Source organism: Cotesia typhae, unplaced genomic scaffold, assembly GCF_013202065.1.
Source record: "Cotesia typhae breed Kobodo isofemale line unplaced genomic scaffold, CoteBio_Ctyphae contig_123, whole genome shotgun sequence".
Taxonomy (NCBI): Eukaryota; Metazoa; Arthropoda; class Insecta; order Hymenoptera; family Braconidae; genus Cotesia; species Cotesia typhae.
In genome coordinates, this window is record NW_027423715.1 from 392,351 (window position 1) to 406,022 (window position 13,672).

At 27.6% G+C, this 13,672-nt stretch overlaps 1 protein-coding gene across 4 annotated transcripts; it reads right to left on the reverse strand.

Moving 5' to 3' along the window:
- Positions 1–8: 8 nt before the first annotated feature.
- On the reverse strand, positions 9–13,240 carry Galphao (G protein alpha o subunit). 4 transcript variants are annotated; one of them, XM_074254838.1, is made up of 12 exons: positions 12,821–13,240; positions 12,425–12,723; positions 12,011–12,070; positions 11,289–11,470; positions 10,873–11,082; positions 9,542–9,584; positions 8,680–8,821; positions 7,369–7,529; positions 4,884–5,012; positions 3,601–3,730; positions 2,105–2,258; positions 9–1,576 (listed from the first exon to the last, which is right to left on the reverse strand). In XM_074254838.1, the coding sequence occupies exons 5-12, from the start codon at positions 10,988–10,990 to the stop codon at positions 1,389–1,391; spliced, it is 1,065 nt and encodes a 354-aa protein (XP_074110939.1). In that variant the 5' UTR covers positions 10,991–11,082; positions 11,289–11,470; positions 12,011–12,070; positions 12,425–12,723; positions 12,821–13,240; the 3' UTR covers positions 9–1,388. The 4 variants fall into 4 exon arrangements, with proteins under 4 accessions (XP_074110939.1, XP_074110943.1, XP_074110932.1 ...); XM_074254842.1 differs by having other exon boundaries at positions 10,873–11,470; positions 12,016–12,070; XM_074254831.1 differs by lacking the exon at positions 12,011–12,070 and having other exon boundaries at positions 10,873–11,470.
- Between the last annotated feature and the right edge of the window lie 432 nt (positions 13,241–13,672).

The window sequence follows — 13,672 nt, forward strand, 5'->3', positions numbered from 1 at the left end:
TATATATATATATATAATATTTATATATATATATATAAGTATAAAATAACGCAATGATCGGTAGATTCTTACAAATATATTTTTATACTTCGCCTGTTACAATTATTATTTATTTTGAAACAACGTATTTATTAACCGACTGAATCCAAATCTTTCTTAAAAATGCAGGCTTTTTTATTTTTATTATTGTTTTTATTTATTTTATTTATTCTTTTAAGAGTTACCGTAAGTCTAAATTTCGGTAAATCGTCAAGCGTGGCAGTTGTCTATTTAAATAAACAAATTAACCAAGTAATAATTATTTAAATTTTCGGCCCGCACTCAAAATATAATTCAGTTCGCTTTAATAATAATCGTGCATTTTAATATTGTGCTTTTCAAGCTTTAATTAACCGACAACCGAGTTTATTTGTACGTTTGTTCAATTAATAGTAGAAATTTATTGTAGAAATTATTTAAAATATTTTTGATAAAGGATTTAACGTACGATTTAATTTAATATAAAGAATAATAATAATTTCATGCTCATTGGCACGTATTTGGTTCATTCTTTATCACATTGTGTTTAAAGAAAATTATTATTATTATTATTTAATTAAAAAGTAATTGAGAATAAAATTTGTGCATTATGTGCGTTAATAATAAAAAAAATTAATTAGTAATAAAATAAATAAATTAAATATGTAAAAAAAATAATAAAATTATTAATAAAAAAAACTCGGTGTCAGTATATCCTTTAATGGATTAATTAGCGTTCGCTCGACAAGGATAACAAATTTATCCATCACGATTGGATCAAAAGGCGTGTATCTTTTTATTTTTTTTTTTTTTGTTTTAATAAAATAATTTACTCCGTATAAAGCGACGGTAAAACTCGGCTCCGATAAATCAATAATAATGCGATTGTCCTGTATATTAATTAATAGTTTTATAAATTAAAAATATAAATAATTTATTTAAAGCATTTAATAAAAGTTGTTAGTTGAATCCTTTCTCATTTTTTTAATATTATTATTAATTATTAATTATTATTATTATTTTATTATTATCATTATCATTATTATCATTATTAATTAATAATTTTAGTCACGGAGAAAAGAAGCACGAGTTACACGTGTGCATACTGTTCAGGAGCAATCCGGCTAATTACTCACGTGATGACAATTAATCGATTAGCACTTAGATAAACCGTAGCTGCTTGACGATCGATGCTTTAGTTAAAAAAAAAAAAAAAACATTCGTCGAGTTTTTCGCGGTTAAAAGTTTTAGTACGAAATAATAGTGATAGGTATAGTTGTGGTTGTTGTAATAGTAATAGCAATAATAAAAATAATTATTAAAGTATTAGTATTAATAATAATATTAATATTAATATTAATAATAAAATTCTAATAAAGACCGCAACCGCGAAGATTATTGGCGATGATCACGTCTGTTACTGCGTCAAACACAAATTGAATGTTGTTTGTGTCTGTGGCGCAGGTCATGTGGCAGTAGATCTCCTTTGTGGTCGACTTATTTTTCGCTTCAAATTGCGCCTGTATGTACGCGGCTGCTTCACTGTACTCTTGAGCTCCTATTTTTTTTTTTAAATAAAGTATTATTATCATTACTAGCAATCTGGCAGTCACTATGTGACTTTTGTGACTTGTGAACAAGAAATAAATAAAATTTTGCTTTGTTGAATAGTGACTTTTGTTAAGTTGCACTGTACTTTCTTAACTATTGGCATTTATGAAGATATAAGCTCATCCCGACATGTTACACTCATCAAGACCTTTCATTTGAGTACCCACATGCATTTTCATATATTTTTCATATATACATATACCTAATATATATAAATATATGAAAAATTGATGTGGATACTCAAATGAAAGGTCTTGATGAGTGTAACATCAGGATGAGCTTAGATCTTTAAAAATGTCAATAGTTCTCAAGATACAAGGTAATTTCTTAATTATTGACATTTAAAAAAAAATTGATTTTATCATATAACTATCTAAACACAAAATTTTTCTTATTCTCGTAATAATACAGATTATTATTATTTTTATTATTGTAATAATTTATAAAATATTTAATAATAAAAATGAGATCATACCATTGTATTCGGGGAAACAGATAGTGAGCGATGACTTACGAATCTTCTCTTCAAACAAATCTTTTTTGTTTAAAAATAAAATTATCGAAGTGTCCGTGAACCATTTATTGTTGCATATTGAGTCGAATAATTTAAGACTCTCTTGCATCCGATTCTAAAATCAATATTACAGATAAAACATTCTCTTTAAAATAAATATTTTCTTTAAACAAGTATTTATAATTTATGATCTCAACAAACAACTGTTTATTTAAAAATTACATGACTATCTTCTTAATTTTATTTTTTTTAATTAAAATTTAATTATTTGAATTACGTACTTGAGATTATTTTATAAAAATAAATATTTAAAGCATTATCTGGCTGTAAATAAAAAGTTATTCAACTCTTTCGCAAGTAAATAATTACCCGACTTTAAATAATGTTGAGACTTAAAAAAAAAAAACAAAGTTCTTATAAGTGTTGTAATTATTTTAAGGGGTGATAATTACTTACAAATAATTATACTCTTAAGAACCTGGATCTTTTGGTTATGCACCAAAGGCTCTATCTGTTAAGCTTTATTAAAATGAACAATAATTTGATAAAGTATCAATCGAATATTTGTGATTTGACATTTAAACATGACATCAATTACAATTTCCAATCGCCCCTAAATTAAAAATGAACTAAACTAAAATTTACAGTGATACTAAAATCCATAAATAATTGACAGTTGATAATTGATAATAAACGTCTCAGCGGGCCGTTAAGTCACGTAACACCCAAATCAACGTTTACTGTATCATGTCTACTGACAGAGTCCATAATTAACTCTATCAGCATATAATTGGCTCATAAATATAAAAGCTGAATGAAAATGGTCAATTACGGCTTAGAGCGAGTAACTTGCGACTCTGACTTAACTGCTAACAGCTACACCTAATGTATAATGCTGTCAATTGATAGACTGACACCGCGTTACGTGGATTTTATCCGTGAATGAAAGTCATCCCACACGATATGACCCGGCTGATTGATCCCTTCATTACAATTCATTTTGCTCACTCTCATTCTCCTACGTCTCACCACATTATTTTTATTAACATCATTAACTATAAACATAATAATATTAATAACGATAATCCAGCTCATTAATTTTAAATTATCTATTCCGATAAATTATTTACAGCCAGTAATTCATTTTTAATATTATCGACGTGTTTTACTTTTTAAAAAAAACAAATTTAGCTCTTAAGTACGAGATCCATTGCTTGGAAAAGTGTCTCATTATTTGCAGACTATAATGTAAATTTTTTCAGATGTATAAAAAGAAAAGTAGTAGAGTAAATCCACAGGCATTTGCAACCTACTTTTTATCATTTATAAAAAAGACTATGGATAGTCTCTAGACAATGACGTATATCTCAGTACATATATAAGCCCTAATTGCTCAGAAATATTTATATTCTTAAGTATAATTTATAAAATCAATTTTTTATTTAATAATAAATTACCGTAGTCTCATCTTCGTGTAAAACTTGATCGTATTCAGACATAGCCACACAGAAGATAATTGCCGTGACGTCTTCAAAGCAATGTATCCATTTTTTACGCTCACTTCGTTGACCGCCCACATCAAATAATCTGGAGACAAAATAATTATTTTAATATTGTCACTATTTATATTAAAGCCTTACTAACTAACGTTCATAACAAACAAATTTATTAAGTAACCAATTATTCTATTTTATTTTTTATCATTCTTATACTTATTAATCTATGTACATAGGCAAGTATTTTAATTATTTTCATTTCTTTAAAATAATTATTAAAACTTAAAAAATTAAAAACTAAATTATTATTAAGAATTAAAATTATTCTTGATAAAATTTATTAAATAAACTAGCAACCTTGCAGTCACTATGTGACTTGTGAACTATAAATAAATAAAATTTTGCTTTATTAAATAATGACTTTTGTTAAATTGCACTGTACTTTTTTAACTATTGACGTTTTTAAAAATATAAGCTCATCCTGATGTTACACTCATCAAGAGCTTTCATTTGAGTACCCACATGCATTTTGATATATTTTTCATATATACATATATATATATATATATATATAAATATATGAAAAATTGATGTGGGTACTCAAATGAAAGGTCTTGATGAGTGTAACATCAGGATGAGCTTATATCTTTGAAAATGTCAATAGTTCACTAGATGCAAGATCATTTCTTAATTGTGTATCTAGAGATAGAGCATTTTCGAATGCAGCCTAAATAATTATCATAATAAATTGACTATCGGTGAGAATGATATGGAACCTTGAAAAGGCACAACTACAAGTCAAGACCTTTCTAATGACATAAAATTTAACCATAAAAACCCATTTTATCAGATAAATACACCAGTTACAAAATTTAATATAGATTATCATTTATTTTTTCTCCTGAATTTTTTAATCAACTAATGGATAGAAGTAATTAAAAATTTTTTTTATGGTTGTCTATTACAATTTTTTGTATAAATTAATTTTTCTTTTACTAATTTTCTAAAAAAAATATTTTTTTTTTTTTAACACAGTAAAATATAATAGAAACAGAGATGAACCTCCATCAGTTCAATATATACAAAATCAATAATAGCAATTATCTATTCTATCTAATGTGCACCAAATTTTTCTCCCCCAAAAAAAATGAAATCTAAACGATCTTAAAAGCCCTGATAACTCCCTCAAGTATGTATATTTATACGCTCAATAAAAACTACTTAAGAAGTAATTATATACTCACTTAAAGTTAAGGTTTTTAAATGAAAAGTGTACTTCAACGATTCCTGTTGTTTTGACCCGAGTCCTCAAAATATCTTGCTCCGTTGGTTGATAATCTTTAGCCCCTAATCGATCTAAGTCATCCAGGAAACTGAAAAAAAAAAAAATAAAATAACGTTAAACACCACTCGAAACTTTAGTAATAACTTTTTGGCAAACAGGGAATCTCTTCAACAAAACTCATTCTGAAAATTTCCATCCCTGAGATAAAATGAAAAAAATCGGATATTAAAAATTTTAAGTGAAAGTTAATCAATAGTAAGACGTCTTTATTCAAGTGTGATAGTTCTTAATAATAAATGTAAACTTTTAAGAAGAAAAATACACAATCTTTTGAAAATCTGGCCAACTTTAATAGATACATCACAGAAAAAAAAAATTACTTGAATCAAGTAAATAATTTTGAAGAATTTCATTTTATTGGTTCAAGTTAAAAAGTTCTTAGACTAAAAAATTTTTCTTGGTTTAAGTAAATTTTACTTGATCAAATTTTATGTTATCAATAGCCTAAGAAACAGAATATTAGCTCTTATTAATAGATATCTCACAGACATCAATTTTTTTTTGTTAATATTGTTGACCTTTTTAAAGATATAAGCTCATCCTGATGTTACACTCGTCAAGAGCTTTCATTGAAGTACCCACATGCATTTTCATATATTTTTCATATATACATATATATAATATATATAAATGTATGAAAAATTGATGTGGGTACTTAAATGAAAGCTCTTGATGACTGTAACACCAGGATGAGCTTATAACATAAAAAATATCAATATTTCTCAAGATACAAGATCATTTCTTAATTATGTATATATAGATAGAGCATTTTCAAATACAGCCTAAATACTTATCATCATAAATGATAAAAATAAAACCCACTTTATCATATAAATACACTGGCCACAAAATTTTGCTTATTCTCTTAATAATAAAGATTAATTTCTCTCAAAATTTTGTATTACCAATGTGTATAAAGCCGATTGGCGTACAAGTAAATAAATAAAGAATTTTTCGTTTTGATTCAAGACAATCAACTTCTTCAAAATTATTTTCTCAGTTCAAGGATTTTTTTTTCAATGTAAATATCAGCTAAAAAATCAATTCTTCAAGAAGAGATTAAATCGCCGAAAATAAACCTAAAATCCAATAATGTCATCGTGAAAAATGTAGAGTCTAACCTCTGGAGTGTTGAGTGAGCCTCAAACAGCAAGTAGAGCCTAAAACTCATATATCCACGTTTGATTTTATTTATCAGGATCAAAAAAGCATCAGCCGAAGAAAAAAGGCCAGAACCCAAAGGGTAGGGCGGCGCCAGCATCAGTAACTTAACCACCACGTGACACGGGCGTGGCGTGACGTCATTCCAGATCAATACAACAGACTCCTATCCACGGTGGTGAACTCTCAACTCGTGTATATATATATATATATATATATACACGATATGCCTACATATACATGAACATATATCCATCCACGTAACTTAAACTATACGCTCGACATGTGTACGTGTACACGGAATATCACGGCGTCTATGCAGTGGCTGTCGTTTCTCTCTTTTCATTTTATTTTATCCCGCACCTTGATCCTATCTTGGTCTTTATCCCTCGATATAATACCCCAGCACCCACACCTTCGCCTACACGAATGCTCCACATCCACCATCGGCATCTACTCATGTAATATCTCCTCACTTCCAACTGCGACTACGACTACGGCTAGCGTAGCGTAAAGTTAGTAGTACACAGTGTAGTGTAGCAATAGCACTTTATAGCTCAAGCTCAACCGTTTCTCTCACTCGAGAAGAATATTCATGTCGCACGGGATTTACCCTACTCTCCTTCCTTCAAGAGCGAAATCAGCTTCAAGGGAACGCGGCCAACCAAATCCCTTGATGAACTTCTGCTACATATCTTCATTTATACATATAAATACACAAAAATATAAAAATACAGTTACATTATGGCACCCGGGAATCATAAAGGCGTATAGTAAAAATTTTGTATTTTTTTTCTAAGTCCAAAAAAATTTTTAGTTTAAAGAAAAATTTTTTTTTTGTATTTCTCGACGTTTCAGATAAAAATAAGTTAATTCCCAAAAAAAAAAAAAATTTTTATACGTCCTTATGGTATCCGAGGTGAGCCCCGGGAGCCATAAAGACGAATAAAAAACATTTTTTTTTCAAAAATCAACTTTTTTTTTGTATGAAACGTGCAAAAATGCAGAGAAAAATTTTTCTCCAAACTAAAAAATTTTTTTGGACTTAGAAAAAAAAATAGAATTTTTATTATACGCCCTTATGGCATCTGGAACGCGATATATATACTTTAAGTCAAAAGCTGACACACATGGAGCTCATGGACCAAATTCAACCCATACATGACCTTCATGTTTATTATTAAACTAAAAATAATAATAATTATTATCATTATTATACTTACTATTTAGCAGAATCGTTTAATTGATATTCATTACTTCTTCCAAAACATTCTTGCACCCCATTATCGGCCCACAGCCTTTTCATAGCCGCTAATAATTCTTCGCTAAATGGTTCAGTGTCTTCCATTCGTTGAATAACGTCGAATACCATTTTACCATCAGTCTGAAAGAAATAGATTTCAATTAATAAATTATAATAATAATTAAATCGTTTTTTTCCCCGCGATTTGATAAGTGCCTTTATTATTTAAAACTTAATCTCCCGCATGAATCCCCGTCATCATACGGCCCAAGTGTATGTGCACTTGTGTACCCACACTACCCGGTATTTCTGTAATGTATATATATTGTATATATATACATGTATGATTGAATTGAATGCTTCATTCATAAGTTAAGATAATCGTTGGAGCGTGGCAAACCACATTCACAACGGTACTCAATGTCTTGACTCTTAGCGCCGCAATGAGTAATCATGTGTTTTTATATAAGATTTATTCCGGCAAAAACTACTATTTTATTATTATTTTTATTCGCATTAATATGTTGAATAAAATTAACAAACAAGCTAAATTATGACAATTTTTAAAAGACAAATAAAATTATTTTTAAGCTTGTATTTGTTTGTATTTATGTGTGTAGCTAAAAGCCAATGAATTTTAAGCATTGATAATTATTGATTTTTTTTTTCGTACCGATTAATTTCGCAAGTTAATCTGACTTATATAAAAAGTACTCGAGTATTAAGTGATAATTAAAACCAAACAAATTTAAATTTTATTTATTCTATTTGTCTTTTATTTTGAAATATATTTTTATATGGTCATAGACCTTTATAACCTCGACCATGTACTTGTTAAAGTTAATTATTTCTTCACCTGTTGCAATTGCACGCTTTACTCTAATCAAATCAATTTAATTGATTTATTATTAATAAACTTTGTATTTAAATTAGAGTATTTATAAATATTCATAGTGTTTTTTTTTTTTTTTTCAATAGTAAAGAGAATATTAATTACAATAATAAAAAATAAATTGTAATTAATATTTGCTGTCTATAAAGAACAAAAAAATTCAACACTGAAAATTTTATAATATTTAAATATAAAAAATGATTAATACTCGTACGCTAATTCTTCTGAGATAATATAAGATTTATATTATACATTGTAATATCAATTCTTGGAAAGCGAATGTAATATAAACCGGAATTGTTTGCTAAAAAATTCTGCGGATTCATTTAATGTATGCTAATAGATAAATTATCGATTATAATTGTAAAATACTAGACGATAATTAAAAAAAAAAATCACCTGTCGTTCATTAGATGAGTAATTAATTTCCAAATTTGGCATTGCTCTTAAAATAGCGACTAATGATTGTATAGTATTACTGTACACAACAGGCCTGTACTGCTTGAAGTCTTCTGGTGTAAATCCACTCTCGTGAATGATTCTATTTAAAAAAAAAAAAAAAAAAAAAAAAAAAAAAAAAAAAATTTCAGTTTGAAATTATTTAATTTTAAAATACAGAGTAAAAAATTTTGCGTCAATGCGTCAAAAAATTTTGTGTTGAAAATTTTTATACAAAAATTTTTAACATAAAAATTTTTAACACAAAATTTTTTAACGCAATGACGCAAAATTTTTTACTGTGTAATTATTGAAAAAAGTTTGATAGATTAGTAATTAGTCATAAGTTGTAACTCATAACCGATAAGTAAAATTATAAGCAATAACTGACTTATGTTAAACATGTAATGGGTATTAATAGACGGCAATTGACATTAAAAGTCACAAGTGATGTACTTAACTCGCGTGTAAGAAGTAGTAAAGACATGTAGTGACAAGAATGTTTTATAATAACGTTAGTCGAAAAATATTATTGTCGCGTGTCTCAGTACAAGCATGCTTCACTGGAACTGCTCACTACACTTCAAGTGCCAGTCTATGTCTATGCTTATATTGTAATGTGTTAATATCGATTTCTTCTTTATATCGTGATAATATTAAGAGGATGATAGAGGATGAGTCCGCAACAGTTTGTTCGTTTATTACTTCCTCTATTATCTAATATGTATTTATAAATTTTAAAACATTTATCTCAAACTTTTTTTTCAATACTATTTATTTATTTATTTTTTTTGATTAATAATTTAAGAAAAAAATAAATTACTTCATCTGTTTCACGATCGTACTTTTCCCAGACTCTCCAGCTCCTAAAAAAATAAACAATAATTCATTAGATGACATTCAGCGAGAATAAAAAATAAATAGACATAAGGAAAAAAAAGTGTGAATTTAAAAAAATAAATAAAAAATTCATTACTACTAGAATGTATTTTATAGGCGGATATGACGTAGAAGCGGAACTTGCTTTCCTGCTCACCGCAGTCTCCCTTTTTTTTTTTTTATTTAAAAAAGCTTGCAGTTAAGTTGCCTTCTGTAATACTCGTCTATAGATCCATCGACTTAACTATAACTATTATATGTATATAAATACATGATAATACTTTGAGCAATATTTATCAGAGCAGTGAATCCCCAGAAATAAACAACAGAAATATATATATTTTTATTTTTAACGCACAATAAATTTAAACGCCAGAAAAATAAAATCTAAACACGTAAACATTAAATATAAAATATGCTTTTTCTTTCGTGTTAAAATTTATCGTCATTATTATATTTTCATCAGTGACCTTCGCAAGCTTTAATTTAAAATTAAAATTTTTTTTTCCCCGGTTATTTTACGTTTTGCTTAAAAATGTTCATTTTTATTTTATATCACTTAATAAGAATTTTTTTACCCCAATGAAAAAAAAAATTAATTAATAATGACAATGATATTAATAAAAATAAATACTAAATGAGTTAACTGTACGATGACAACGAAAACGAGACAACGTCGACGTCAACTAGTGTACGTCGACACATGGCAACAGCATGTTATGTATTTAAGTTTACAATTTTTTTCCCTTATTTTAAATAGTCTTTACAATTCTCGCATAATAGCTTTATACTTTCAATACCTATAGTCTATTGATAATAATGGTAAAAAAAAATTTTAAATAAATACAAATGTAGATCATTAAAAAAACAGGACAGTCTATTGTTAAAAATTTTTTCCTAAAAAATAATAATCTTTTTTCAATTTGAGAATAAAGACTCAATAATAATTAAGTAAATATTCAATGTGCAAGTTCAAAAATCTTTAATGGTCACGTTGAATACTGCATTTGAATCAATAATTACTTAAAAAAAAAAAAAAAAAAAAAAAAAAAAAATACATCTGATTTTTTAAAAAATTAAATAAAATATTTTTTTAATTTTCATTGGTAAAAAAATTTCTTAGCAGTGATTTATTTTTAAAACCAACCCAGAAAATGGTCAGCTGTCATATCGGTTAGATTCGGTCTGATAAAAAACGATGATAAACAGATCAATAAAATAATGACAGTAGTAATGATAATGATAATAATAACAGTAAATATAAAAAATGAATACCGAGAAGTAAAAGTTTAATATCCTTGGCAGCTTGCATTCCATCTTCCTTGAGATTTTTTTCAATCTGTTTGCTGCGGGCCAAAGCGGCCCGCTCTTCAGCAGACATAGCACAGCCCATTTTGCTACACGTTGCCTTCACAAACGCCACCCCCGTCTCTTTTTATTTTCACCCCTATCGCGGGACGGCAAAGCCCCCGCCACTACGTATTCCTAGTAACACCACACCACCACTATTTTATTTATTATATTATATATTATGTACTATGTACTATATTTGATTAGATTTAGTTATAGTTATATACTTTTATATTATATTATATCAAATGTGTGTTTTTAGATGATTATTATTTTGATAATAGTATTTAATATATATATAAGACACAATATAATGAAGAATAATACAATCGCGCACGCACCTACTATACTACACCTACGTGACGTTTTTCCTCCTATTCCTTTAACACCCGTGCTCCTTATATTACCACCCTTCAATATATATTTATGTGTATATATATTTTTTGTATATGTATAGAATGCACCTGATTCACACTAAAATATTTGTTCAAATAATCATTTAATCACCCTTATATTTATTGATCTGCAACAAAAAAAAAATTTCATTAATTTTTATAAATTTATACTAACATTATCAATAATAACAAAAATAATAATAATAATAATAATAATAATAATAATAATAATAATAATAATACACGAAAAGAACAAGATGACACTGGATATCATCCCAGATTATACTCAGTGATATCTGTGGTGAAAAAATTTCAGATAGTAGCTAGTATAATTTAGATTATACTGGGTGATATCTGGATTATACTCATTGTAATCTGGATTATACTAGTTACTGTCTAAAAAAAAATTTTACTCAGTATAATCTAAGATGATATCCAGTAATCTAAATAAAAATTTTTTCGCCTAGTAGTCAAATGATTAGCCAATCTAATTCAAGTCAACGGATATTATAATAATAATAATAATAATAAATTTAAAATTATTATTATTATAAAAAACAAAATATTATTTTTTAATAAAATTAAAATAAAAAAAAAAGTAAAATTAAAACCTGTTGCGACTTGTTCAGAAATTATCAACTAACATAAAATTAAAAAAATAAAATAACCTTACGACTGTCAAAAAATGTACTTAAACGTCTGCGTACTGTGAAATGACCTCTTGTATTCTTAAAAAAAAAAAAATTACTAAAATAAAAAAAGATAGTAATGGAAAAAATATAATAAGAAAGAAAGAAAGAGAAATGGTATTTAGTGCGCATGAATGCAGTCAGCGACACTAGAACCAAGCGGAAGAAAATAAAAGAAAATATATATATATATATATATATATATATATATATATATATATATATATATATATATATATATAGATACAAATTACACCTATATACTTAATTTTTCCACGCAATTAAAATATCTTTACAATAGATAAATTAAAATAATAATAATATATTGCCGAAGTAATTAAACCTAACAGTTAAAAAAAAAAAAAAAAAAAACTTAAACCAAATAAAACTCACTTGATAAAATCATTGGCAAGTTGGATTGGTCCACGAATACCCTTAAAATGTCACTCAATATTTAAATACATTTGTACGTAGATTTAAATACACATTGCACTTGAAGAAATTAATTACCGCTAGTGGTAATTATTTTTATTATAATAATAATAATAAAAATATAAATCGACAGCGGTGGTTTTAAACTCGGTGGTTAGTGTGCTGTATTTGATCGATAATTCAGAGGAAACTCCGGACCGGCACAGCCCCTTGACGTTTTCTCTCTTCTATCACTAATCGCTTGAATTATCTTGTGTAAACTAAAATTTATTATTATTATTATTATTATTATTATTATTATTATTTTTACAAAAAAAAAATGATATTATTGATAAATAAAAGAAAAATTGAACTCACAGCGTAACTTTAAATGAATAAAACTAAAACACCTCACACCGTTTCCCCACACTTGGTGATCTGATAATAAGCTTATCCATTTATTTATGAAGAATATATTAATATAAATATAAATATTTATGAGCTCGTTGGGTGGGTGTGTGTCGAATATTTTATTTTATTCCAACTCCTGGTACACTCACGAGATAACTGATACTGTACTGGTGGTTGCTGCGGTTCTGATCAGTGAGAACTTAATAAAATTTATTGTTGCTCTTCTGTTGCTACGTTATTTAACTGATTTTAATTACTAATGCTTTTTATTAGTATAATAATTTTTTTAAACAGTGTAATTGAATTTTAAAAATGTTAATTTATAATTATTGTTGCGGGGAAACGGTAGGATATGATACAATAGGAGATAAAAAATCGACTCTTAAACTTTTGACAGCAGCAGTAGCAGCAACACCAGCAGCTAGTGCTAGACGCGTATATTCACTGGAGATCCCTCGACTGGAGCGACCTCTTACCCCACCCCACCCAGGCCCCCGCTCCTGGGTACATACTCATACATTTTAAATTTAATACATGCGCACACTTCCACCGGGCTTTTGTGTAAGAGTGTGCAGATGCTCGATCACACCACTGCTTTTGTCTTCGTATATATATCTACTGTCTGACTGTGTGGGTAATAATATTGTGAGCTGTGCGTGTGTCATCCCGACAACGCGGCGACGACATCGATCGATTCCCAGCCAACCCCTGTGACTAACCATCTCATGTTAGATTGGTGTACTCAATTCACTCTACTCTGCCTGTGTACTGTGTATATATAGATCTGTGTATATGGACATGTGCGCGTGGGAGAGTATG